The sequence below is a fragment of the Theobroma umbraticum genome, unplaced genomic scaffold (genome assembly GCF_002168275.2).
Source record: "Theobroma umbraticum cultivar Fairchild unplaced genomic scaffold, ASM216827v3 scaffold_56.0, whole genome shotgun sequence".
Taxonomy (NCBI): Eukaryota; Viridiplantae; Streptophyta; class Magnoliopsida; order Malvales; family Malvaceae; genus Theobroma; species Theobroma umbraticum.
The window spans coordinates 3,604,091-3,626,971 of NW_018397256.1; the positions used below are offsets into that span (position 1 = coordinate 3,604,091).

The 22,881-nt window shown below is 33.3% G+C and overlaps 4 protein-coding genes across 12 annotated transcripts in view; 2 read left to right on the forward strand and 2 right to left on the reverse strand.

Annotated features, from left to right (window-relative positions):
• NOF1 (U3 small nucleolar RNA-associated protein) overlaps positions 1-8,547 on the reverse strand; it is a 20,680-nt gene extending 12,133 nt beyond the window's left edge. Inside the window, exons 1-11 of one of the 6 annotated variants that reach the window (XR_002444667.2) lie at positions 7,958-8,547; positions 7,654-7,768; positions 7,322-7,432; positions 6,883-7,015; positions 5,734-5,807; positions 4,335-4,488; positions 3,623-3,767; positions 2,565-2,688; positions 1,188-1,288; positions 957-1,088; positions 216-296 (exon numbers count right to left, since the gene is read on the reverse strand). Coding sequence is in view for 5 of the 6 variants with exons in the window: in XM_021420180.2 (XP_021275855.1) it covers positions 216-296; positions 957-1,088; positions 1,188-1,288; positions 2,565-2,688; positions 3,623-3,767; positions 4,335-4,488; positions 5,734-5,807; positions 6,883-7,015; positions 7,322-7,432; positions 7,654-7,681 (1,083 nt within the window). In the remaining variant the exon portion in view is untranslated. Of the gene's footprint in view, positions 1-215; positions 297-956; positions 1,089-1,187; positions 1,289-2,564; positions 2,689-3,622; positions 3,768-4,334; positions 4,489-5,733; positions 5,808-6,882; positions 7,016-7,321; positions 7,433-7,653; positions 7,781-7,957 lie in introns of those variants that run through there. The other 5 variants (XM_021420183.2, XM_021420180.2, XM_021420182.2 and 2 more) reach the window with 5 other exon arrangements.
• Positions 7,840-13,695, forward strand: LOC110410470 (S-adenosyl-L-methionine-dependent methyltransferases superfamily protein). Its single transcript, XM_021420186.2, has 9 exons — positions 7,840-7,999; positions 8,584-8,694; positions 9,262-9,388; positions 9,488-9,549; positions 9,962-10,120; positions 10,262-10,406; positions 11,396-11,467; positions 12,372-12,480; positions 13,355-13,695. Exons 2-9 carry the CDS (start codon positions 8,601-8,603, stop codon positions 13,454-13,456), a joined length of 870 nt encoding a protein of 289 aa, XP_021275861.1. The 5' UTR covers positions 7,840-7,999; positions 8,584-8,600; the 3' UTR covers positions 13,457-13,695.
• Positions 13,696-18,197: 4,502 nt separating this feature from the next.
• LOC110410606 (uncharacterized) lies at positions 18,198-19,759 on the forward strand. Of its 4 annotated transcripts, none has more exons than XM_021420384.1 (3): positions 18,198-18,351; positions 18,469-18,613; positions 19,169-19,759. In XM_021420384.1, exons 2-3 carry the CDS (start codon positions 18,503-18,505, stop codon positions 19,586-19,588), a joined length of 531 nt encoding a protein of 176 aa, XP_021276059.1. In that variant the 5' UTR covers positions 18,198-18,351; positions 18,469-18,502; the 3' UTR covers positions 19,589-19,759. The 4 variants fall into 4 exon arrangements, with proteins under 4 accessions (XP_021276059.1, XP_021276061.1, XP_021276060.1 ...); XM_021420386.1 differs by having other exon boundaries at positions 19,212-19,759; XM_021420385.2 differs by having other exon boundaries at positions 18,198-18,350; positions 18,461-18,613.
• An 887-nt stretch (positions 19,760-20,646) lies between these two features.
• Positions 20,647-22,637, reverse strand: LOC110410604 (GDSL esterase/lipase At1g29660-like). The gene is made up of 5 exons (XM_021420382.2): positions 22,175-22,637; positions 21,931-22,055; positions 21,510-21,752; positions 21,172-21,412; positions 20,647-21,048 (listed from the first exon to the last, which is right to left on the reverse strand). Exons 1-5 carry the CDS (start codon positions 22,428-22,430, stop codon positions 20,744-20,746), a joined length of 1,170 nt encoding a protein of 389 aa, XP_021276057.1. The 5' UTR covers positions 22,431-22,637; the 3' UTR covers positions 20,647-20,743.
• Positions 22,638-22,881: the final 244 nt, after the last annotated feature.

Sequence of the window (22,881 nt, forward strand, 5' to 3'; positions counted from 1 at the left end):
TCCTAAGCTAACGAAAATACTAAATAAAATAGAATTCTTGATGCGCCTGCATCAATAAATCAGCTAAATCAATGCATGCAAAACAAGTAGTCAGTTAGAGCAAAGTGTAATGAGCTAGTTCTGGCTCTACTAATTCATATTACATAGATATTCAGAGGATCTCTATACTGTCAATAAAGAATGACTTGCAAAGAGCTAATCCAAAAAACAAGTACCTTTGAAGTTGCAGGGGTTAGTTGTATTAACCTCTCAATTACACGAAGTGCAGTGCTTCTCAGTGGCAATAAAATCAGAACCTGCATATTAAATAAACAAATCGGACAGACTAAGCACAACCAAGTGTTTTGTTGAGCAGAAACAGATTAGATGATATTGAAGACAAATTTTGAAAAGTTCTGTCAGGCTGGCACCTGCAGAACAAAATCACAGCCATGTAAACAGTGTCACATTTCACATGCTAGTCATGTAAAACATAAATCATCACAGAAACCAGTTCCAAAAAACAAAAAGGAGCATGTCAACTATTGGTCCAGAGAACATAAAACACATTAAATATCAGGAATTATGCTGGTTAGCCATTGATTAAGATTAGTTATTTAGAAAACTATGATCCAAATCGATAAAACTAGCTTTGGTCTCTGCATTTTTTGGAGGTTAATTTTATTTCTACAATTTCAGATTGACTTTCTTCCCATGAATTGCACAGCCACCTAGTCTTAATTTATTATAAACAGTTGCCAAGGTTTAAGATGAATGTTAGTCAGCCTCACATAGGATAAATTTGGAACGAGTTTCCCTTTCTCCAGAATTTATGCCCTGGTATACATATATGCCCAATGTCATGCTTAGAATAAATACACACACATCTTGCAAGACCTTGTCAATCATATGCTGGCCAATTTGCCAATTTTTTGATAAAAAAATTTTATCTTCATCAATCAGATGCTGGCCAATACCTTGGGACGAGTAAACCCTTGATCAAGGAAACTAACACCTGGAAGTATCTCCTCCTTTGTACTCTCTTGATGCTTGCTGATTTTTGCATCATTCTTTCTCACAAGATCACTAGTTCTGAAAATGTGATTGAGCTGCATGATATATTATTTTATCATTGAAAACTTACTAAAAAATCTAACATAAAGCATAAAAGAAATCACACAGCAGCAAAGGGCAAGAAAAGCACACACAGAATGCATAAGATAGGCATCCATGATATTTGAGTCTTCTTCGAGGCCTTTGTGATAGAAAGGTTTCTTCTCACTGTGCAATATATCCCGATAACTGTTGCCTGACGAAAATCGGTCACAGTATCACTCAAATAACCAAAACTTAAATACCAGATGCACCTTAAAATCTAACAAAAATATGTTATTAATCAATACCAAACCACACACAACGTTTTCTGATTGAAACTAAGACTCAACAACATTTAGGACACTTAATAAAAGTATGAATGCACAAAAACTAGTTGTACAATATACCAGAACAGTAGAGTGAATTTTGAATAAAATCAACCAACCATCTCCAAAGATGAAATGCTTTTTTTTTTCTTTTAACTTTAATAATGGTACATCATGTAAAAAATCTGTAATACTGCAGATTACCTTGGCTATTAGGTGATAAATTACTTCTTTTGAAACCAAAATGTTAAATATCTATATCAATGGAAATATTGCGACCTCCAAAATGTGGGTATACCAAAACATATATCAACAAATATAAAAATAGCAATATCAATCAGGAAAAGATGACAGATATTCATAGTAAAGGTTGGAAATTCAAATCAAATATTGGGATATATTTATTCCTATATTTATGCACGTTTTACTATTTGTAAAGTATGATATAAAGTTATGCCGAATAACAATATCATTTTCATTATCATTACACCACCCTTCTCACCTAAAGTCAAATTTAAACTTGCATAACTATTTGTATTTTCCAAGGTCATTGGTCATGCATATATCATCTATATACTCAGTAACAACAGTATGAGAATCAATCCTGCTCAACTAAAAGTAAATGAAACCAAAATTTGCTAAAATTTACTTGGATGGTTTGCAAGAAACAGGTTGCCCTCTATTGATGTGTATGGTCGTAATCTCTAACAATAGGATAAGTGGATTTACTAACATCTTGTCCCTTCAGAGACAATTAAGCTTAAATACAGTTAAGTAAGGCTTCACATGAGAAGGGCCAAACATCTGCTACTTTAGGCTTCACACCTTAAAAAGGGATATCATTCACAATAGGAGAAAAATTACAATAATCAAAGCAACAAAGCAGCAAGAGCTCTATAATTTAAATGTCTACATGCAACTACGATATGTGTCAAAGATTATTGAAAACTTGATCCCCAAGTATAACTATTATCATAACACCATTTTTTCAATAAGACATGTGATCAAAAACAAATCTCACTCATCATAGATGCATGTTGAAGAATGAAGACTATCAAGAAGAGTTACTAAAAAAATCCAAATAAGAACAGTAACAAGTAACACTGCCGATTCTCTCAGCTATGAAATCAATTAGCAATGGACGACCATGTGAAGCAGGCTTACAAAGAGAGAAGAACCATCTCTGCCTTGATGAATGGAAGTCATTTCCTCCAGATGTCTTGTAGACATCCAACCAGTGTTTATACAACTTTTGCTTGAGACCATAATTGGAATTCCTGTCAGCATCCTGCAAAATAATTGTTGAAATAGATTAAAACAAAAGGTGAAAATGCAGAATCAAATTCTTTAATCATACAGCATGCTCTAAGATGTACTTCAAAAAGAAGAAAAAATGGAAAAAAAAAATGAGTATATTCTACTTTAGATAGGATTCAGCTTTGACCCAGAACATTGCCTCTAGTAGCTGAAGCAACCTAATAATTAGCAGGACTAGAAGAACAAATTTTGCATCTTCCTTCTATGAGCTGCTGGAATAAACCTTCAGCATGAGGCAGCCAAGCAGAACGAGCTGCTTGTACGGGTTCAAAGAATAACATTTTGTCTAATGAGTTTAGGATTCACTGCTCAAGGTCTCATCACTGACATCCTCGTATCTCCAAAACGTAAACAGAACAAAGACAGTAACTGTAATAAACAGTAAGATTCAAATTATTATAGTAGTCACTTTAAAGTAATATTCAATTCCTTTCATCCCGAGTATAATAGATGCAGTCCTATATTTGAACTGAAACAGGAACAAAACCAATTTAAAACTTCAGCATGAAACTACATCAACATCCAGCTGCATCTCAGAACCAGTCTACAGAAAATCATGCTCTTTTCTTCTTGCTTATTTTTCCTTCTCTTTCAAAATTTTAAAGCCATAAAAAGCAGTCTATACCCCAACTTCATTACAGAGTTTCTAATGCAAAGAGGTCTTCCTAAAATAAGCCAAGTAATCTAGGAAAAACAAGGCAAATTAAAGGCAGGACCAGCAGAGACGAGACATGCTAACCTGTGGGCCTCAAATCAAAAGACAGCTCAGATATTAAACTTAAGTATAGGGAGGGTAGATGAAACTGTCACGACTTAATAATAACCAATCATGGTAAGCAGATTATTCTACCAGATGGTTGGTTAAACAATATTAGAAAGCAAAAAGTTATATCAACCAGACATACCTTTAGAAAACACTCTCCCGTTCCTACCCACTTGCAATTTGATACGTCAGCAGCAGACACCTCCCACGTATACTTCCATTTCTTCTTTGACAAATCTTCAGCCTCCGTTTTTGACAAGTTGTACTCAACATGTTTACTAAATGAACTGCAAAAAGAAATGATACACAAACTTCAAAATGACAACCCCATGAATAATCACAAATGACGGCATGCCAAACATCATTATAAACTTCACATAAAGAGTCAAAACCATCTATGCATTAATTTATAAAAGTCAAGAATATTGATTGCTCCAAAAATAAAAACTAATGCTCATACAATCTGGAAAGCAAGCTTTTGAAACTTCAAAAGGGTACTATATGTATTATATTGTGCTTCACATACTTAAACTAAATCCCTCTACAAATAAAATGCAAGTCATTTAGATGAAACTTGGTTACTAAGTGCATAGTTTATTCTACCAAATGAAAGGACCTTTTTCTCCAGTTAAACTTCTCACAACATACTGCAAGAGTATTTTCACAGCAAGTCACAAGGTAACAGATAAAAGCACTGATCAAGCCTGAGTTAACAAGTCTACATATTTACTACTTTCCTTTAAGTCCTCTAGAAATTAAATTTAAGTGGTCAATTCTAATTCACACAACCAACAACTTTATGAAGATAGAAACTAATTGAAATTACAAAAAAATGTCACAGCATTCAATTAGACCTGGAGGCAACAGCTGATGGACCACAGACACTCAAGTCATCATCTTGATCTGTGTCAGAGGCTTCCAAGTTATCTTCAGTTTCAGCATCTTCAGTCTGTTCTTCAGTACCAACCATGTCAGGTTCTTGAATTCCAAGTGAGTCATTATCAGTTTCTATGTAAGAAAAAGAAAAATGAAAAACAAGGGTCAGCATGAAGAAATCTTTGTTAATTAAAATAAAAAAAATATGCATGTGTGTTTATGAAAGAAAATCAATTAAGAAAACGAACATGCTGATTAAATTTGATTTAGACGACATGTATGTATGTAGAAAAGAATGCTTAGGATTCTTATGTAATTACCAAAGTATCCACAAAAAAATCTAAAACCTTGTGATCGTTTTTATAGGCTAGAAATTGCATCCACGAAAGAGACTCAAAGAGACTTCTGCCTCTAAACATGCACTCTTAGCCATTCATTGATCAGATCTTGTCTTCAACACCATTTCTCTCTATCTCTTAGAGCCCCTTACAACAAATTTATGGCGTTCCAAAATATATCTTAAGGGCACCTAAGCATTGATGTCCACTTAAACTACCGCACCACATTCCCTCCATGCAAAATTAAAGTGCTCATATTTTTGCAGACCACAACGTAAATAAGGCACACCTAAGCCAACTATAATGCAAAGTAATTAATGATCAAATAACTGATGCAGTCAACTAATGCTGACAAATTGACCAATTCACTCGCACTTGGTGCTACTTAGAAGCCTTCTTATATGATTTTTACTATGGTATTTACAATGTGGTTCCCTTGTGAAGACCTTCCTGCAAAGATGATATCCAAGGCATCATGCCAGACTTGCAAACTTATAGCACTATAGTCATTCTTAATCTGATAAATACCGATAGTCTTCCATATATATTCATTCTTAGATCATCATTTGATATCCTTCACAAACTCTGGACTTCTCTTTGTTTCCCTTTTTTTTTTTTCTTATAAGAGGCTACCGTATCAGTCAAATCTTCTCAGATAATATTGATTTTTCTTTAGCCCAAGACCACCATTCCTATGAGATTGCTAATTTAACAAGTCTACCTTGGAAGCAGGAAGACAAAGGGTTCGGAAGGGAATGGATCCCCACTCCTGCTTCAACATCCCTCTATTCCTGAACAGATAGTGGGCATCACCTGAAGGAGCAAGGTAGCACGCACCTAAATTCTTATCATACATAGCCCAAAAGTAATTGAACCAAAACCCAAAACAGCAGTCATAAAACCACCAAGCTAACATGAAGGGTTGTTCAAAGTGTAAAAATTAGCAACACAGAAAGGGGCAGAACATACTTGCAAACAATTAGGTTAAAAACTATAGACTTATATTAATTGTATGAAGAAATAGTAAGATGTTTCTTACCCTCATCACTATTCTCCTGCTCTGATACGCTAAATGATTCAGTACCATCAGTTTCATCATCTTCTGCAACTTGTCTTTGTTCGAAACAGAATAATATAATAAATTATTAGGCTTCATTTCCTCACATGAATCATAAATTTCTTTTTTTTTCATTTTCTTTACAAATAATTTGCGTGTATGTGTCTTTAAAAGAAAAAGATATTATCAACAAATTGTATATAGTCCACCAAGGGATGACTAAACAAATATATCCATAATCTATATAAAAGTAGCTTAAGGAATATGAAACTTTTTTAAGGAAAATACTTAAATCTCAACTATGTCATTTTTTTTATTATAATTAAAATAACGGTAATCCTTACATAAAAAAGAACAATAATCTCTTTCTAACCAAACGTGTATGTCATTACATATACTTTGACTTTACATAGATTATATTTGTAACAAAATGATTTCGGGCTGCTAATTTTCACAAAAGAATTTTTATTTAGTGTTTTGGTATGGCTGAAATTTCATTGTGTCAGACAAAAACCAGTTATTCATAGATTCTTTACAATGTTTCAGTGAATTTTACTTTCATACTAACAAAATATAGTTAAAAAACTTTGACATAATTTCTAATTTTTCATGTCAGTATGCATAAAATATATTATTTTATCGCATCACATTTAGTAAGAATAATTACCTCATATCGGATTTCCTACCTACCAAAATTTTCAAGTTCCTACTGGTTGAAGGATTATATCAATAAGTAGTATGGTTTTCAATTTTCTTAATTTAATGTAAACATTTTCCAAAGGAAGGGTTTTGGTAAATGTTTGAATTTATTAAATTTATTTGAGCTTTATGTTTCATAATTGACTGATTACGTAATTTACATGCCAATTTCACGTGGAAGGAAAATCTAGTTTAGAAAAACAAAAAATAAAAAATAGAACAATGGTACCCAACTATGTAATCAGTTTGATACAAAGACCAATAAACATAACAATACTAAAATGCATCATGCAATTGGTATCAGTAATGACTACAAAGGTTCATTTAAAGTGAGCTTGCAGAAAGAAATAGATCACAAATAGCACGATGGTTTAAGAATCCAAAATCAACATGAAGTCTCAGCTTAACTATAAGAGTGAACGACAAAAATACCTCCTTTGATAGGCATCAGCAACAGATTTGTTACTTGACCTGAGTTTTGTCAACAACTTATCATACATTGTTGGCTCCTTATAACTCATTTCCTCATAAGCACCACCACTAGAATCTTCCCCAGATAATTCCGCTGAATTCATTAATAAAATGAAATTTAGAATATTAATTCCAATGAAAAGGCTGGATAGTAAAAATCACTATTTTTCATCAACAAGGCATGAGCTCGAAAGGCCAAAGTTCCTAATTCTAAATATCAGATTAACAATTCAGGAACTGACGCACTGTAATGATCAAACCGAAACTAAAAAAACACGATATTTGACAAGTAATGCTAATGAAAATTCTGTTATCAAATCAATTTGAATAGAAGAAATAGTCAAGGAACCATAAAATTAAACAAAACTATGCATATAGAGGGACCAAACGTTCAACATGCCTGGTAAAGTAGGCGAGGTGCTACGAGTAACCTCATGTTTGACACGCTTTCTGTTTCTTGCCACTGCACTTCTCTCAAACTTATCCGGTGTCTTGTGCCTTTTCAATCCTGCTTACAAAAGGAAAACACATAATTTTTTTACAAAATAAATAAAAGAAAATAGAACGATTCTTATAATGTAATGTAGCAGAACAAAATTATAAGAGACATTCCCAAAATCTAGCAGCTTGTTTGCATTATATAACCCCAGAAATATATATATTTATATATGTATATATAAATGGAAAAGAAGAACGAAAAGAGAAAGGGATAGCAAGGATAGAAGAGAGTACCACGTTTTGCACCGAATTGCTTTCCCATGATAAGGCTTTTAATCGTTGCTCTGATTAGTTTTTCTTCTTCGGAGACTCGGATAAAATTTCTCTAACTCAAAGCCAGAGATAAACCCTACAGAGTTGGGGCTTTAGCCTTGAGGGAGGGAGGGTATTAAAGTCTATTTAGTGGTTTAAAAAGAAGTTGAGCTGGACGCTCGATATGCGTTTGTCTGGGACTAATCAGCCATTTAAGTACGGGAATTTTTTTTTTATTATTTCAGGGGAAATCAGCCAAAAAACAAAAAAAAAAAAATTCACGTACCGGACCAACTCACTCACCCGCTGCACCATCGCTGAGACAAAGGTCTTTTCTTTACTCTGCTTCTTAGTTTTCTTTCAATGGGTTTTTCTTTTGAAGCTGTAACTTTGATTTCATGTTTTTCTTTTATGGGTCCCTTTTCCTTTTATTTATTTATTTATATATTTTGCCTATTCAGTACTCTGGGTTTGGGGTGATGTTGTATGTTTTATTTGATTTCAAATTATTCCAGAATAGAATTTAGGAATGGGATCCCATTACAGTGAAGACACAAGATTTTTTGTATTTTTTGAATGATTTATTTTGTCTTTTTTCTGGGTTAATAAGGTTTTGTTTCTTCTGTTAACTTAAATTTGTACCAACTGGGAATCTTATATAATACGCCCACAGCTTGGAAATGGTATTTTTCTTTTGAATATTGAGGTTTTTAGTTAAGCCAAACAACAAGGGATAGATGATATGTTGTCTCCAAATTTATTAGTTATTTTTCAATATTTCTCATACAAATCGTGCGCTTTTCATATTCATTGGCTTAAAGCTGTACGAATTTTATTTGTTCCATCTTGTTGAATATAGAGAACTCATGCAGCTTAATTAGAAAGTAAATGTGAGTTTTCTTCTTTAACCAGGCAGTCCCTGTTGAAGAATGGCGCTCAGGCTGGCCACTAAGAATTTCAGGAGTAAAATTTCGTCCATGCTATCTTCTGCTTCTCTACTACATTCACATGCCACAAGTTTTGGTATCTGTCTACCTCTTTCTTTCTCTACAGAATATATATATGTATTATGTAATTTTCACTATTCGTTTTTTTCCATCAATTGAATTGAGCAGCTTAGAATATCTCTATAAATTTTTCTAAGTCTGAATAGATGCCTTAATACTGCTGCCTGAGATTTTTTGCCGTTTAAAGTGCTTCTTCTTTTTCTACTTTTTTTATTCTTTTGTTTGTGCTGTGGAATGTGGAAATCTGAATTACTTCAGGCAACTTTAACTTTAGATGGAAATGTGACCGAGAGCTATATTATGTAGCACACCAACCCTGAATTAGAGGGTTGATGCTTAATAGGATATCCAATGATGGGTCCATGAAAATTTGGGTTTGGGAAGTAGTTATGTGTTATAACTCAAAGGTGAACAATTGTTCCTATTACATATCTGCTACACATTCCATATCCATAAACCACAGTCATATTTGCTCTTAATTCTAAAACACTTCACCTTATACATGTATTTGGGTTCCTTGAATTATGTTGTTTCATAATCATTGGCTTCTACGGAATGAAGCTTATTAGTGTTATATTTTCAGGATTTAAAGAAGTTCGAGAAGAAGAGAAAAGCCAAATGGTTGGTAAAGTCTTTAGCAATGTTGCTTCAAACTATGATATCATGAATGACCTGATGAGTGCCGGGTTACATAGACTATGGAAGGATAGGTTAGATCTTCTATGGCTCTTTCTACTTATTAGTATTTCCTTTTAGTCATCTGCTTTGCTTTTTCTGCATCTTTTTGTGACTACTGCTTAATTTACCAGACTGGTCTCCAAACTGAGCCCATTTCCAGGAATGAAACATCTTGATGTAGCTGGTGGAACAGGTAGGCTTGCATCCTGAAACAAAATATATATTGCATTTGTTGCAGTGGAGAAAGTGTAGACATTGGAAACAAGAAATATTTTATGGAAAACTGAAATATCTGAGAACTCAAAATTGAAAAAAAAAAAAGAAGAGCTAACTGGTATAATTTTAATAGATAGATGATTAATTTGGACAGCTTAAGTACATTAAATAATACTTCTAGTAGGGTGTCCAGGGGAGTTTGAAGTTGGTTAATATTTAAGCTAATCATCAATGTGAAACTAAGCTCCTTTATAAAAAATTTATCTGTCCTTTTCTCTGATAAAACCAAAACGGGGCACATTTCGGGGTGTCATTTTGCTTTATTCTATTTTCATGATCTATATTGAAATGCACATTCTGTTCTCAGCTTAAAAATACTTAATTTGCAGGTGATGTTGCTTTCAGGATTCTGGAAAGTATTAGCAGCATTAGACGCAGAGCATTGCAAGATCCACTCAATGATGGCTTACAGGAAGAAACTCAGATATACGTATGTGACATCAATCCAAACATGTTAAATGTTGGAAAAAAGCGCGCTGTAGAGAGAGGTGAATAAACGAATAAGCTTGCCATTGAATGAATTACCTAGAGGTGAAGAATTATTCAGGAGGGGAAATTTCTCCCCACCTTTTCTGGATGCCCTAATTCTTTTCTTTATTTCTGTTTTCCCCATTTCTTTGTGCTTATAGGTCTTAGAGAAGACAAATCTCTCACATGGGCACAAGGAGATGCAGAAGCGTTAAGTTTTGGGGATAATTCAATGGATGGTTACACCATTGCATTTGGAATTAGGAACGTTACTCACATAGAGAAAGTTCTTGATGAAGCTTATAGGTAACATTACAAAATTTTTGGCCTCCTTTTTTAATGGTTCACAGTAGCATTTGATCCATGGATCTGCTATATTTTAATTTCCTCTAAGAAATTAAACCAACCTAAAGTAGTTAGGGAAACCTGTTTTATAACTTGGATACAAAGGGTACATTTTTGTCCTTGTGATCAACATCAATCATGAGTTTAGGTATGTCTATGGGCAAGAGAGTCTGAAACTCAATACCTCTTTTACCTTTTAAGCCCTGTTGAACATATATGCATATGTATATATAAATTTCTCACTTTTGGTGAAGTAAACTTTAGAAATACATACTTAGCTGTTCAACCAATGCTTGAAGAAGTAAGGATGTAACTGCCAGATTGTGGGATGAATTCATGGGGCAAACAAATTGCCCAGGAGCATCTATGAATTTGCCCTAGAGTTTGTTGTTTGCTCCAAACCAGTTTAAGTGTTATATAAATTATGAAGATAGCTACAAATTATTGTAAATGAAGTATGAAGTTGACTTGACCAGTAGAACTTGCTGCAGGTTTGGTGCAGGTGTAATTCTAGGTCCATGATTCAGCCATAAATTATTTCTTCTAACTTTTATATCATCCAATAGACTCTGAATTGAAATTAATTATGTTCTGTGTCATAGTTGTGAAGCTGCTTCTATGCAAAGAGATATATTGTTCAGCTGGCTGCTCCTTTTTCTTTGTTCTTGATCTTATAATTCTGAGAACTCACTGCTGATTTTTGTAGATGTAGTCATAATGGTTTCAGCAATAAACTTTTCATTCTTTTCTTTAATTGGATGACTAACCATGAATTTAAATTTAACAATACTTGGTGTCATACTTGTGAACCCACTTGTATGCAATGTGATACCGTTTCATTGCTAGCATTGTTTTCCTGGTTATTTTACAAATAAAAATTGGTTCTTTTGCATAACTGAATGTGGTTTGTGTTATAATTTATATAATGCTAGCTTCTTTCTCTCTCTCAGGGTTTTGAAACGGGGGGGCAGATTTCTTTGTCTTGAACTGAGCCATGTTGAAGTTCCTGTATTTAAGGAATTGTGAGTATCCTTCACAGTTTTCATTTAGATCAGAGCTATTTTGATAAGAAGATTTTAAACATATACCATGAGTAAAAGTGGCTTAGGCAGTGTGAAACCTAGAAACTAAAAGCTTGAGAATCTTGAAAATTAAGCTTGAACAAAAAAAAAGATCAGTTAGATAACTGAAGTTGAAAATAATTATTGATTATAATTCGTAGATTAGTTGTTATTGAAGTAAATGGTATGATTAATGTAAATTGCACGTCAAATAGAAGCTAGTCATATTAAAAACCTAGTAGATAATTGGAATTAATATAAAGATATCATAGTTTATAAGCAATGCCTTTTTATTCTCTTTAGTCATATGGTTGATCGCATTTCTTGATGTCCATGATTTGGTGTCTTAAGACAGCTATCTCTTATTCTCCGATCCCCACTCCACCCCTTCCCCCACCCCCCCCCCCCACCCCCACAAAAAAAAAAAAAAAAAATAAGGTGAATTGACAGGTTGGAATTTATCTAATTTCTTGTAGTCTTCTGATATCCTCATTTTTTACCAAAGTGGTTACTCCTTTTTTCCAAACCACTTAATCACTGGTATGCTTCTCTGTGAATTTTGAAGATAACTCAGAACCACTTGAAGTTTGGATGTCATGTCTCTTGGTCAGTGTTTATTTTCTTTACACTCAACTAGTGCACATGCTAACAAGCTTCAGAAATATAGTAAGAATTTATCTCAAGTTACAGCTGGCAATGACAATCTTGTTTGGTTTCACCATTCATGTGACAAACCATTTCACAGCTAGTCTTAAGGAGCTTCTTTCGACTCTATTTTTTTTTTCTGTATACTTTTCATAGTTTTATCAGTCATGAGTCACTTTAGCCTTATTTAAGGCTCGGTTTTTATTCTCCCCTTATGCAGGTATGATTTTTATTCTTTCTCTGTTATTCCACAACTGGGAGAGCTTGTTGCAGGTGATCGAGAATCTTACCAGTACCTGGTTGAGAGTATCCGCCGTTTTCCACCACAGGTCATAATTTTGTCCTTTATGCCTTATTACAAATTCTGAGTATGCAATTAGTCAAAGGATTTTGTTACCTGAAAAAATGAGTTGCTTTGTAAAGATGGCTTTTCTTTATTTTTAATGTTTGGGCCTCATAATTTTAGCTATAAAATCGGGTTATTGCATCAAGGTGGGCTTGTTGTATTACTAGAAAACATGTGTAAGACAGTATATATGTATTGAAGATAATGATCAAAGTAGATGACTTATCTTGAGCAGTACATGGCTGGAAATTGGTGTAAGAGGTTAGTTGAAAGTTTTAGATTCAAATCTTGCCGAGGGGAATAAAGAATGGAAGTGATAGCAAAGAGCATGACTTCAAATTATAAGTGTTCATAGTTTCTTTGGGGCTTTATCAACGCATTCATGAATATTTTGTTCCTTTAATCGATAGTTTAAAATTGTCACCTCCTATGGTTCTGGATTTTTCTTTGTTATTTCCTTCAACATTTTTTGTACCTTTCCTTGCTAACCAACCCCTAGAAGAGGAATATGTTTAGAAAGTTAATTCATTCATTGGAAGTATTTGGTAACTCCTGCACTGATTCTTTGAAAACTTTTGTCATGAGGGAAATAGAGTGTTATGACTGCAGACAAATAGTTTCTATTGAAAGTCAGCTAAGGGGCATCTAGATAGACAGACATCTCTCCAAAAATTAAGCTTTCTAGATCTTGAAGACAAAATAACTTCCAGTTAACACAGCTTAGAAAACCACCTAGAGCATAAGATGTGAAAAATCTACAAATCTCATTACGAGTGAGTTACTTATTTCCAGTTCGTTATTGACATGATACTAATTCCTGTTTCAATCTAATTTTTCGTAAATAATTATGAATGCAGGAGAAATTTGCTTCAATGATTGCAGAAGCAGGATTTCAGAAGGTTGAGTATGAAAATCTGGTTGGGGGAGTGGTTGCCATTCACTCTGGTTTAAAAATTTGAAGGAATGTCCAGCAATTTTTGGTCCAACCTTTTCAATAATCAATTATGATTCAAATTTTTGTGACTAACTGATGCTGCTTGCTTGCTTCATCTTGGATTAGATGGCATGGCAGATTGTGGAGGATATAAATTTAAGCATGGTGATCTGATATGCATTTTTTCTTTTTTTGTCTGCTTAGGCAAGGAAGTTATTTGTATAGCAGTTGATGTGAAATAAATATTCATCTAAAGTTAGCTTATTGAAATGCAAACTTTAAAGATTCCAGCCTTTTATGTAGGAACATTTTTGAAACATTCCAGCTTTGGGCTGTGTTTTTGGCTTCACTGCTTGAATGAAATTAAAGTTCAAAATCTGCTACATCATGTCTTAGGTTTATCAAATTACTGTGGTCAACTTGACCATGTGATCTAAACTCTATGTTTCAAGAAACCTCTGCTTTTTTCTCTTTGGTTGCATGAGGAGAGTAATTGGGTCTTGAGTTATCATTAACATAATAAAGGATCATTTTCTCTCATCTCATTAATTTTACATTTCTAGTCTTAAGACTTGAACTCAATATTTCCAAGTCGTAGTCTCAAGTTCTATCTATTGGAATGTTTACACAAGAAAATATTGATGATAGAAGACAATACTATCTTGAAGACACATTTCTATTCATCTTTGAATATATTTTTTCAAATAAATTTTGGGGTTATTTGCATTTTGATACATAAATATGGTGATATTATCGATTTTGTATTTAAAAGGAAAAAATTACAATGAACTAGAAAGATAATTAATAATAAAGCTAACAATGACATCTAATCTTAATCATATTGTTTTATTTCACTTTTATGTAGATATTAGATAGATATGAAAAGGACAATATGACTCAAAATGCAGCTGAAGTAGACTATAAAATCCTTTTTCAAACCATTTTGTTAGATATTATTTAAATTTCATAAAAACCTCAAACGTAACTCTATAGAAAAACCTCACTTAAAAGGTTAATAAAAACTATAATGTAGATACAGCAGAATAATAATACCAAGCTTTGTTACGACCTGAAGATGGAAAGGGGGCTATGTATACCCACACAGAGGAGCATTAACAGAGCAAAGTCCACATCAACAATCTACCAGCGTAGTAATAACTGCCATCAACCCGAAAACCTTGGACAGGAGGAGACAAGTAAGAAGCCATACAACACAGCATATCCTGCAGAAAGACCATCACAAAACAGCCAAGATTTGGCATCCATAACAACCAAAACTCTGCCCATTTATATCTCAACAATGAATACCGTCATGCCACAGCATCCTGGTTGGGATGCTCACCATCCCAACACAGAGAGACAACTCACCAAGTTTTGACACCACCAGCCTTACTTGTCATTTTATTTTTATTATAAACTCTCAATACAATTCTTTATATATTTCTAACAATTAAAATAGCAAATACACTGATTATAAACAAGTGGTCCAGGCCTACTGCAATTGCCATGACCATCTTGATGCCCCTTGAATTTAGCTGCACAATTTTGGTCACAGCATAGATCATTGCAAGCAGCACTGCAGGGTCCAATCCCCGCATTGCATCTTTTCTGTTTCGGTGGTGATAAATCATCGCAGTCATACATACATTTGCATCTTGCCACAGTTGAAGACATGTCACATGAACATCGTTTCCCATTCGAATGCTTTGAATTGCAACGGTCATCACAAGGGCCCATATCTTCTTCACATTGTGCACCATTCACCAGTACCGGTAATGTTTTTCCTGTTCAACGCATCATAATGAAACAGTAAGTAAAATACTATAAACAAACTTTTTTTGAGTATTACTCCATTGAGTATGAAAATTATTGGAGAAAAATTCAATTGAATCATATATATATAATTGATGCATGTAAAGTAGAAAAATACCTGAGATGAATGCAAGAAGGATGAGGAAAATACAAAAAGGTTGGAACAACTTGACCATTTTGCTTCTGCTTTCAATGCCTTGAGGCTATGTGGTTTCCAGGATTTTGATGAACTTATAGAAACGAAAAGAAAAGAGAGAAGGAATGGGGTGGTCTACTGCATCAAATGCATGTAATTAATATTGTTTGGAACTTTCTGTTAGCATTAAATCTCTATTAGTTGGTATCTATTATCATAAAGAAAAATGAACTGTCATCACTAATATTACAAGCTAATTATGGATAATGTTTACCTGGCATAAAATAAAGAATTTTATTTTATTTTTGTTAACAGTAGGTCCACAAACCCTTTACATCTCAACTCACTTCTGGAATTTGAATTAGAATTTTAAAAATTAAAATTTTAAATTGACATAATATTTGAAAAAAAAAACCCTCATATTGAATTAGTAACGAATTGAATTCATTACCATCAAACAATAATGAAGAGTTAAGGCTCAAAATTAAGCTTGAAATTCTCTAGAGAATTCGTCATTTTGCCACTTGGTTTTTTATTTTGAAGAATCTCGCTGAATTCTTTTTAAAATTTGATTCTCATTATGATTGTTGCAGTGTCTTATAGTGAAACGAAATAATTAAGCGTTTCGTTTATTTGTTAAAAAATTTTGAATTAATGTGTGACGATAAAATTATAAAAATAAATAAATAAAGTGTGATATTCTAAATGTGGCATGAATATGACATGAAAGTTCATCGTCAATTTTTTTTTTGTTAGGGCTTAATTTACTTGCACTATATATAAAAAATGGGTCATCCATCCATTAGTATTATGAACAAATTACATATTGAACAACAATTATTTGTAGATGAAATTATATCGATAGATCATATCGATAAAATCAGAGTTGCCAGTATTTAATCGGTAATGAAATGACATTAAAGAAATAAGAATGTCCTCATCATTAATAATTAAATATTATGTCTGTAATTTCCTTTATTGATAAAATATTTGAATGATGAATTTATTGACAAAATATTCGACAGGTAATGTTAATTTAGGATACCTTAAATTTGCCAATGAAAATTCTCTCAATAAATTATCATCCGTCAGTGAAACACTTAGCTTTAATAATGACACTTGTTAAGTTATTTTTGACAAATGATAATCATTTTGATAATGTATATTACATTGTTATTTAATAGACTTGTCTATGGACTGGGCTACCCCTCAAGCTTGTCGCCTTGGTCCAACTCAAGTCGACTTCGGATATTATCTTATTAATTAAATATTATTTTTTAATTAATTTTAATTTTAAATATATTTATAAACAGTTAATTATTAATAATATACTATTTTTAATACTAATAAAAAATTTAATTTAAAAGATGGATCGAACAAGAATTTGATTCACGACACCTCTACTACTTACTATTTTTAATTTTTTTTTTGTAAAAACAATCAAATGAACTTATCTAAAATTGAAATTTAAGTTTTAAAAGCTTAGATTAACTTTTTCATATTCATTATGTCTAATTATCATCTTTACATTAACATTAGATCAAATTAATTATCAATTACTTAGTAATAAATGTCAAGGTTGTTTATAATTTTCAAGTGTTAAGATTAGCAAATTATTACATAATCATACGAAGTTGTTCATCACATTATCCTAGTATATAAATTATGGGTACATTACATGCATCTTTAATTCTAATTGAATCAAAAGGGTAAATTGGAATACAAATAGAATCAAATTTAAGAGCTCAAATATAAAATTTTGTGCTATTTAGAATGTAGATATTAATATGCTGATTTGAGACCTTCAATTTATTTTTATATAGATTATCATTAATTTCCATTTTTAAAATTGGATACTTTTATCAAATTTTATATCTAAAAGATTTTTTTTGTTAAATTTATAAAAAATTAGTAAATAATTTATAAAAGTCATTTGTTTGATATCATTCATCAAACAAACAAAATTGTAAATCTCAATATGTGAAAAATGAGCACAATAAATTAGTCATTATACTTAAAAAAAGCGTAAATTATTAAAAAAAATTCAAATAAGTCATTATTGTATTCAATTAAATTTTTATATTTTTATTTTGAGTCAAATAAAATTTTATGATTAATGGTTAACTAATTGTTATTAATCAAAATACTATTTATTATTCTATCATGTGAAGCTAATGTGAATGATAATATGACATGTTAATGTAACAAGATGACGTGATTATGTGATTTTTTCAATCTCCACGTCTGCATTATATAAACATAAAATGACGAATAATATTGTAACTAATAATAATTAATTATTAATTATAAAATATTTTAACAAAATAACATTTGAATCATATGTTCAGCTCAAATGAATATAAGAGTAATACTCTTAATTTGTTATTATTATTATTTTTTATAAATTTATGTAAACCATTGCTATTGCTATTACTCGTTCTTTGCATGCATGAAAGTGCAAAGCAAGTAATAACTTAGGTAGGTTTTATTTTTCGATATTTCTTGTAAATATGGAAGTAAAGTTTTATGTCCCTCCTTATGTAATTTATTTTGTTAATTTAATAAAATTTTAACAGTTGTAGTTAAATTTTGTGAAAATTTTTAACATAAAAAATTATTAATTATAAGAATCTATTTGATAAAAATAAAAATACTTGATTTTTTTTATTAAAAGTAATAGAATGATTAAAATTTATTTAAATTTTTTTTAAATATTATATCAATATTTGTATGCTTTTCTTTTTCTTTCTATTTTTAAATAAAATGCAGTATCGGTTTATAAATTATGAAAGATGTTGTAACATACGGTCTTGCCCACGCGACCCGTAAGACGTGAATCAGTGTGTTATTGTGTGTAAGTTATAACTGGTGTGGGATTTTAAAACGATAAATATCTAATTTCTGTTATCCTCTCCGTCCAGAAACCCTAAACCCTAAACAGTCGACAGAGCCCCCAATCAAGGAATAATCAGGTTTTGCTAATTCTCACCCTTCCTTTCAGTTTATTAATTGGTAATTTTGAATTTTTAATCTCAATAATTTATATCGTCGTTTAACAGTTTTTTTTTTAATTTCTTTTTCGATTAAAGTTTGATCTGATGAAGAGGGCCTTGCCATGGAAGGATGATGAGGAAAATGATTCATCATCTTCTGATGAATCTTCATCATCTAATTCAGACTCTGAAGCTGAAGATGGACCTCCCAACACCAAGTCTAAGAAATCATCTCAATCTGGTATTTTATTCTCTCTTTCTTCCTTTTTTCTTTTCCTGAATTTTTTTCTGCTTTTCCTTCTTTTTCCGTTTTATAATCGAATTCAATGGAATTGATATCTGCCTCGACTCGTTGGTACTTAAATCACGATAAAAATGAAGAATGCTTCTGTGTGTGTATATGTCTATTGGAATATCTCTATCTTCCGTTTAGGAACCACATTTGTTGTTAGATAGCAGAATCATAATTTTTCTTACCAATTTGTACAACGAAGGGACCCAAGGATGTCTACTCATATTAATGTTATCAGTAGTAACAAGACAAAGAAATCTGAAAGTTCACTAATCTTCACACTCGTGCCTACTAAGCAAAAATCTTACCCAATGCTCCAACACATATCCGCACCTGACACCCACACCTAAGTCTGAGCATTATAAATTTTTTCTGTATAATGGCATGAATATTGTACTGATAAGGTTTGAGTTATATCAACTGAAATTGTGCCTGTCAATTCCAAATTTCTCCTTGGTATTTTCTCCTTTGAAATTTATTTATTTTTTGTATTTCTGGCCTAAGAAAAATCATACCTGGGTTACCTTTATTGGCTGTATACGTACAGCAAAGTCTGGGAAACAAAAGAGTGCTGCTTTGCATTTTGAAGCATTGAAGCGACATGGCTATAAGGGAGGGCTATCCGTTCTAAATGTGCCTCCTCCAAAAGAGAAGCCAGACTGGTCTTGGTCTAATGGCAAAGAAGGCCGTGAAACCAGGGAGGTTAAAGAATCTTTTGAAGACAGACAGAAAACAAGAGCTGCAATATTGGATGCAGAGGAGCTGGCTTATGTACAAACTCGAAAAGAGAAACAGAATGTTTCTTTTTCACGGAAGGAGAAGAGGAAAAGAGAACTTGGTCAAGCTAGTAGGGGGAAGAATTATGTTGAAGAAGAGAAGAGGTTGCTAAGGGACCGTGGCATCTATTCTGGTTTTGATTCTTGATCTGTGGTGGTGTGGGTAGGCATGTAGTTTCTCATCGTGTATGTGATGTAGAAGACTTGTAATGTACATGACCTTTTCTCATTCCGTATGGGATCTAGAAGACTTACTATATGGAACCTCTCTGGTGTTAGACATTCGGTTGTAAAATCTATTTGGTAGTTTTTGAGAAAAGCAGGTTCCATATTTGTTGTCCTCTAAAGATGCTTAATGATCTTACAGGACATTTACAATGTCACTGAAATTAACAATGTGTGTGGTTGGTATTTGGATTTAATGGCTAGCTCAAATCCGGGGCAATTGGCTATAACCTACCCAAAACCAATGCCAAAGCATCCCTCTATTGACTTTCTAGATTTGTCCTAGATGGAAATGAACCGAGTGCGACTATATCTTGCCAATGCGAGTCTCATACTGTGGATTTTGTTGTAAGCAAGTTTGCATTAGACTTTGTTGATGTGCTCTCATGTTCCTCTTAAGTGCAAAAGGCTGTCTTTCAGATTGATCATTGGTTCAGACGGTTCTGTTCTAACGGATGGGAATGCTGTTATGAATTCTATCACTTTCTTTTCTTGTGGAATGGTCATAATATAGGTTTAAACGCCAGAAGTAGTTCCTGGTGGAGGAGCAGGATGTCATTGCGGCAAACTTTCAATTCCCTATTGTCTGTTTGAAAAGTTCTCTACCTTTCCTTTCAAGGACTAGGTGAAACATGAACAGGTGTTATGTCCTTTTCATCATTTTAGAGAATAAATAATTCAAGTCTGGGAAAAGTTGCAAGTTCCTTGTATGCTAAGAGAAGGTTCCAGTTATGGATTTTTGATCTTACAATTACTGCAGGACTATTGAGGAAATTCCTTTGTTGCTTCACCAGGAAGTATTCGCTCCTAGATTAAAAAATGTGCCACACCGTTACAGATAGGCTCTACGCTGTAACTTTGATAATCTTAAGGAAATTTCCAAAGCAAAAACAACATTGTCTGTCATTAGAGGTTGTCACCAGAGGTTGCTTGACACTAGTTTTAAATATCTGTTCAAAATTAAGCATCATGCACATCATGTAAGTCCATGACTTTCAGTTTCATTAAGATAAAATGAAGCAATTATCTGAAACATGGTTCTTTATTTCTTAGTCGGGGGACTAAATATTACAACCATTCAAACTAACAGATAAGATAACATAACGATACCAGAACTTTCTCCCACTACACTCCATGGACAGACATCATCTCCTTCATCGTTGCTCTGCAGCTGTGCCAGCTTCTGAATATTGAGGGGATAAGCTTGGGTACTAGATTGACTAGTGTAAGCCTCTGTTGCAATGAGCAAATTCCAAGCGTCCGAAGGATGGACTCCATCCCAGAAGACGTACTGACTTCGATCGGTGCATGGCTCTGAATCAGGGATGCAAAGCTCTCCATCACTCCCTACTTGGCAGCAGCTAGCATTCGTCACTGTAAAACCTGGAAACAGATAAAAAAGAACAATGGAAGAAAACTTTTTAAGTTGTTCATTGTATGATGAAAGTTCCAATATTCTGTTGTATTGCTGCAACAAGAAGAAAAAAGAAAAGAGGGCAACATTACCGAGTGAGTTTGCAGTGTCAGTTCCAGAAGGATTTAGATAGGTAAATGTAGCATCGGTTAGGTTGCTATTGAGTTCATCAACAAGTGATATAAGCCTCTCATTGAAAAGCTGGGCAGCATTGTCCAATTTTTCTACGCAGAGAGAGCCATTCGTTCCGTACACCGCTATTGCATTTGGAGTACAGCCTATCAAACCAATTCCGAACAGGGCAAGCATCCTTGCTCCATCATTGTACAGCGTCTAGTGGTCAGCAAAGAAACAGCAATCAGGCGTGAGAATTCTTACATCAATATAGCAACTTAAGCCCCCCCTCCCCTTTTTCTTCTACTATTGAAACCTTTATTTGCCGTGAATATTGTTCAATGAGGTATGCAGCATATTGGTCTGGAGTGTAAAACCGGCTTGTGTTGTAGAACTCCGGTATGAAATAATTGTTGAGGTAGTCATTGCTGCCGATTTGAACCGCATATATGCATTTGCTAAGAAGCTTTGAAGCTGAACATTTTCCCAGTATCTCACCCATTGTTGAGATTATAATTTGGTGGTTGCTTAGCTGCTTGTTCATGCTTATTCGATCACCCTGCTCAGTATAAAGACAGGAATAGCATTTTTAGATGTTGACTCCATTGAGCTACCGACTTTTTTTTTTTTGTTTATTTTTTTAAAAAAGAATAATAATTAAGTGAACAAGGGCGTTGCAAGATGATGAGGTGCAAATTTATTGTCATTGTGACCCCATGACTACCGCATATGATTACCAGTTGTTCTCCAGTTTCATTGAGAATTCCTGCCGAACCAGATGCATAATTCACACCTTTGAGAATCTCTATGCCTCTTGCAGTGGCAAACGGAGGGATAAATTCTTCGAAATCCAGTAGTTGAACTGTCATTGTATTATATTAATACAGGCTTTGTATTACATTAAAAGATGCAAGTAAATATAGTTCTATCAAAGACAGTTGTTATATAGTATCTTGTACACAGAGGGAAGAAAAGTCAAACCAATGATATCCTGCATGGTTCGGCCATTACTAAACCTTCCGGTGGGTCCTCGAGGAAAATCGATCCCATAAGGCGAATAATTTACTTTGGCTGTCGTCGCAAGGTTGTTGTTGTTTCCGTCATCCGACAATGAGTCCCCGAAGATGAAGTAGCAGGGCACCTGCGGCTCTGCATTAGCGCAGCCGTGAACGTTTGTCGCTAACAAAAAGGAAACAGGCAGCAGCAACCATGGCTGAAACTTAGATGCCAATGCCATTGAGTACTAAACTGAAGAGAGCAACAAAATGAGATGAAAGGTAGAATTACAGAACAAGTGAAGCAGAGAAAAGGAAATATAAAGGGTGAGAGAGATGAAAGGTAGGACCAAAGAGGAAAGGTAGGTTGAGGCCAGCAAGTGAGGGAGATGGTTTGGTTGGTAACAGTCAGAAATAATCAACAGGAACCACGTACATATGCACGAGGAAGACGAAAGTGTTGAATTATAAAACGTGACTGATATATATATTAATATCTGACCGACACTTTTTGTATTTGTCTGGTCCTGATACCTTCTCCTCTAGCTTTGTAAGCAAAGCTTGCAGGCCTCTAATTTTTGTGATCCTTTCGATATTTTTGATATTAATAGATTATCAATATTATATTATTCGTGTTGCATTTAAATGTGGTGTAACTATGTTAATTCTTTATGAATAATTAATAAATATTTA

Coding starts and splice junctions, on each gene's coding strand:
- LOC110410470 (XM_021420186.2), top strand. CDS start 8,601: ATGGCGCTCAGGCTGGCCACTAAGAATTTCAGGAGTAAAATTTCGTCC. Junction 8,695..9,261: donor TTCACATGCCACAAGTTTTG/GTATCTGTCTAC, acceptor TTATATTTTCAG/GATTTAAAGAAGTTCGAGAA. Junction 9,550..9,961: donor TGATGTAGCTGGTGGAACAG/GTAGGCTTGCAT, acceptor CTTAATTTGCAG/GTGATGTTGCTTTCAGGATT.
- LOC110410606 (XM_021420384.1), top strand. CDS start 18,503: ATGATGAGGAAAATGATTCATCATCTTCTGATGAATCTTCATCATCTA. Junction 18,614..19,168: donor TAAGAAATCATCTCAATCTG/GTATTTTATTCT, acceptor TTCTGGCCTAAG/AAAAATCATACCTGGGTTAC.
- LOC110410604 (XM_021420382.2), bottom strand. CDS start 22,430: ATGGCATTGGCATCTAAGTTTCAGCCATGGTTGCTGCTGCCTGTTTCC. Junction 21,413..21,509: donor AATATTCACGGCAAATAAAG/GTTTCAATAGTA, acceptor GCTGACCACTAG/ACGCTGTACAATGATGGAGC. Junction 21,049..21,171: donor TGACACTGCAAACTCACTCG/GTAATGTTGCCC, acceptor ATCTGTTTCCAG/GTTTTACAGTGACGAATGCT.